Source organism: Morone saxatilis, unplaced genomic scaffold (genome assembly GCF_004916995.1).
Source record: "Morone saxatilis isolate NCDOM2014 unplaced genomic scaffold, NCSU_SB_2.0 Contig17, whole genome shotgun sequence".
NCBI classification, from domain to species: Eukaryota; Metazoa; Chordata; class Actinopteri; family Moronidae; genus Morone; species Morone saxatilis.
In genome coordinates this window covers 15234715-15238868 of record NW_023339729.1, presented here as the reverse complement: position 1 = coordinate 15238868, position 4154 = coordinate 15234715, and the positions used below count along the sequence as shown (strand labels likewise).

General features: G+C 41.9%; 2 protein-coding genes across 4 annotated transcripts in view; one reads left to right on the top strand and one right to left on the bottom strand.

The window, feature by feature from the left end:
* The window catches only part of LOC118327211 (zinc finger and BTB domain-containing protein 5), a 6724-nt gene extending 5545 nt beyond the window's left edge, over nt 1-1179 (bottom strand). For 2 of the 3 annotated variants that reach the window (XM_035660494.1, XM_035660493.1), the window contains exon 1: nt 605-1092. Coding sequence is in view for 1 of the 3 variants with exons in the window: in XM_035660492.1 (XP_035516385.1) it covers nt 1107-1132 (26 nt within the window). In the remaining 2 variants the exon portion in view is untranslated. The other variant, XM_035660492.1, reaches the window with a different exon arrangement.
* A 440-nt stretch (nt 1180-1619) lies between these two features.
* The window catches only part of polr1e (RNA polymerase I subunit E), a 3862-nt gene continuing 1327 nt past the window's right edge, over nt 1620-4154 (top strand). The window contains exons 1-9 of the mRNA XM_035660061.1: nt 1620-1695; nt 2051-2154; nt 2238-2314; nt 2414-2499; nt 2661-2716; nt 2826-2970; nt 3557-3667; nt 3772-3868; nt 3968-4098. Coding sequence (XP_035515954.1) covers nt 1620-1695; nt 2051-2154; nt 2238-2314; nt 2414-2499; nt 2661-2716; nt 2826-2970; nt 3557-3667; nt 3772-3868; nt 3968-4098 — 883 coding nt within the window. The remainder of the gene's footprint in view (nt 1696-2050; nt 2155-2237; nt 2315-2413; nt 2500-2660; nt 2717-2825; nt 2971-3556; nt 3668-3771; nt 3869-3967; nt 4099-4154) is intronic.

Below are 4154 nucleotides of genomic sequence, written 5' to 3'. Positions count from 1 at the left end.
CTAATATTTTATAGACCAAATGATCAAACAATGAATCAGGTAACTAATTCACAGATTAACTGAAAATGAAAACAGTCTTTAGTTGCAGCCTTAGATTGTGTAATGATGATGGCGGCCTGTAGAAACAGAACAGATGGAGGTAAAGGAGTGAACAGGTGAAGGTGGTTTTCATGTGCCATTTTTTGTCTAAGATGGAGGTGATCGTGTTATTTGCATACTGTGACAAAATAACAAAAAGCTGTAGGGGGATAAAATGCATCACTGCTCGGTCTCACAGACAAAAGTAGGCCTGCAAAACTTCCAGTGAGAGGATTAATCAATGTGCACCAAGTGAGCTCAGTTCCTTCACGCTATAAAGTTACATGCTGTGGATCAACTCCAGCTCGTTCACCTGTTAACCGATGCTCAACGTGGTGAAACCGCACTGATAACACACTGTGCACTGCAACAACGTTAGAGAGACAGTTAGCTACAGCAACTTCACACTGGCTAACACAGAAACAGTGAGCCAACGTAACTAGCAACATTAGCAAAAAAAAAAAACAACAACAAAGACCTCTATTGTGATCTGAGAGATTAGACAGCCAGCAGCAACTCACATTACCTTGAATTTTCCGAAAGCGAAGGTAACAAGAGGCAGAATCAGAGCTCTGGACAGAAAACCGAAGAGGCTAAAGTGAGCTGGCTAACTGGCTGTAAGCTACAACAGAAGCAGTAGCATCGGTGTGCACCGCTTTGTCTGTTGTCACTGACAATACATTACTGCTCTGTAGCGAAGCAGCTTGGTTTCTTTTTCCTCCTTTAAACGAAGCTAGACAACATTTCTGCTGCACGTCCCAGTCCACCCCCTCCTCCTCCGCGGTCCACACACTCCCCGACAGTTCACTCGCATTGAAGGGTTTGTGTTTAGAGCTGCCAGTGATGTGAGCTAACGCCGCTGGTCTCCTCTGTCGGTGTCATCCTCCCACATGCAGTCACATACAGCGAGGCGTTAAATGCGACGGAATACTGCCCGCGGATATCTATCCGGCTCTGACGTGAACGTGTTAGGGTTTCTAGTATTTTAACCTATCACCCTCAGACGGGTTTTTCCCCGGCAGACTCACAGGGTGGCGCTGTGCTTCACTTTCATGTCCGTGACCCTCGACGAGGTGAAGGGCTGCAGTTTACACGTCTCGACACAAGATGGCGCCGCTGCGTAGCCAAAGATTATAGAGAGTGTCAAGATATTACGCTGATAGTCAGAGTCACTTTCAACAGGTATGTGTACATATACAAGGAATTTGACTCCGGTTTTACGTTGCTGTCAATGTACGTACACACAATAGTGTAAATAAATAGCACAACAAGCTTACAGGAGTTATTATTTTCATAAAACTGTTATGTTTCCGCTAATATTTGATAGCATATGTATGATATGTAGATTCTCGCGGACTAAAACCCGAATTGGTTGAAAAACTTCAAAGGTAGGAGAGCCGACAATATCAGTTGCCTATTCACCATCTGGCCGAATACTCCCGTTTTGTAACTATGGCGAAAACCCATTGACAGCCTGAACCAGAATCTTGACAAACCCGGAAGTACAAAGGAGTGAATCCTCTTGCCTCACCTGGAAACTCATGACAACAACTATGGCTGCGTCCTGCTCGTTGGTGTGTTGTGGAGAGGAGAGAGATTCCGACAAAGCTGTTATTGGTGACTATCTCTCATTTGTTGGTCGTCGAAACTATTTAGAAGAATATTTTAATTGCAGTTGTGTCTGTAAATGTTGGCTCGTGCTTATTTTCTATATCTTAAACACCCATTTGTATTGCACACGTGGGTGCTAGCAACAGGGCTAGTTGTTTAGTTTAGTGGAGTTTGACAGTAAAACCTTATTCATACAGTTAGTTTCTGCTTGCGTTACTTCAACTTAATCTGCACTTGTCCTAAATGTATATACACACACCATGATGCAGGATTTGTACATGTTAAAAACTGTGTGTATTTTATACTACCTATTTGTTTAATATATGTGTATATATTTATATTATGTTTCTCCCTCTCACAGTCCGCTTTTCAAACGGCAGCGTCAAAAATGCAGACACACTGCATTTCACGACGTACAAGAACGCAGATGAGAATAACCCGAGGAAGAAGAGCAGACGGATGTTGGTGAGAAAGATGAAGAACTTCTGATATCCTCAGTACTTTGTATTTGCACATCTACAAGACTTGTTTATGTCTTCCTCCTTTAGGTTGCTGAATCAGACAGATTGTCCTATGTTGGAACTAATTTTGGAGCGGGGTCCTTGAAATGCAACAACCTTTGCCGGTAGGTTAATGTTGCTAATGTTATTTTGAGATATTGAGACTTTTGCAAAGTAATAACTGTGAATATAATTCATAAGTATGGTGTTTGGTGTTTGTTTAGATATTATGTAGGAGTGTTGAACAGGCAGACCATGCAAATGGAGGTGCACAATGCTCAGCTCTTCAACATGCAACCTGATATACCAGGTAAAAGAAAAGAAATCAGCATGTATTGATAATTGATTATGGCTGCTTATAAGGCGTCTACATAGCCCAAGTTACTGACAACTCTACTAAAAAAAGGAAATTGTTTGGTGCTTTTGTCAATGCAAATGCACTTTATGTATTTGTGTTTTTTTTTTTATCAGGAGAGACAACAGAGACTGCAAAACCCCAGGACACTACTCAGACATATAGAGATAAGGTACAATGTTTTGTTTAGTTTTTCTTGGGAATCCGAGAAGATTGGGCCTAAATAAGAAGGAATACATTTGCTATTAATGTCTTAATCTTCTGTTACAATTTCTCTTTAGGTTGACTCTTTGATTGAGGCATTTGGCACCAACAAACAGAAGAGAGCTCTGAGCTCCCGCAGGCTGAATCAGGTGGGCAGTGACACCCTGCATCAAGCAGTGGCTAAAGCTGCCAACACTGTGATTGACCAGAAGGGACTAGAAGGTAAGTTACACAGTCACATTGTCCAAGTGGGGTATATGGAAGTCAGTAGTGTGAAAATCATCTACTAGTCATCTGAGCGCTCATCTTAAAGATATCCTTAAAGGGTAACTTAGGTTTTTTCCACCTGGATCTTATTTTTCCTTGTTTTGTTTCCAGAGTGACTAATGGAGACAGCAAGTTTTGAATTGTATCCAGTGTCTTTTTGTTCCCTTTACTTGATTCACTGTGTGTGTAACTAGTCTTACTCAAGGCGAAGTCTTGTTCTGAGATCTCGAGAGAGGTGACTTGTTGCAGAAAGACGAAGGTGGAAACGTGAGCGTAGTAACGCCGGCCAGGGAGAGTGATGTGCAAGATTTTCACTGTCATGACAGAATATTTTGCTGATTTGGATGAGGCTTTTGAATTTGTTGCCCCCATTACTCACTTTGACACAAAAACTTAAGAAAAATTAGGCCCACATTGAAAAAGTTTAAGTATCTGGCAGATTGAGTTGTCATCTTTCTCTTCAGATGTAGTCTTTTTCTATTCTTGTTCAGTTTGTTTATTCATCATTTGTTCCATCTGTTTCTCTTCTCTCTCCTCTCAGCTCTACAACAGGAAGTGGCTGAGACAGAGTCCCAGGAAAATGTTGCTATCCACCTGCCTCCCTGCAATGCAGACGCTGACAGACCTGAGAATGTCTACCTATATGATGATCGTATCCTTCAATCTGTGTGTGTGTGTGTGTGTGTGTGTGAGTGTCAATAAGAGAATGAAACAACAGTAGAAATAATATTGTCCATCCTTAATCGATATCCACAGTTTTGAGTCCAGTCGAGTTAAATGCTTTGGAGCAGGCTGGTTCCAAGATGGCGGCGCTCACCACTGAGGAGCTGCAGAAGATGAGAGATGACGGAGGGTAGGGAGACAAATGACCCACACTTGCTGAGACATTTTATGAAGCTACATTTTTTTTCCCCCTTGCATTCTAATTTGTGTTTGTCCTTTTGTCTTTAAGGTGCTTGTGTGTTGTGAAGATCCTGGAGAACATGCCAACTGTTGATGAAACCAGAGATAAAATATCACGCAACGCCTTTTACCTTTCTCTGCTCCTCAAAATGGCCCGACAGAAAAGCATCACCCGCAAGTGTGAGTAATGTTTTCTTCTCATTGTAGATGTTTTCTTACACACGTCTCTGGGGCAC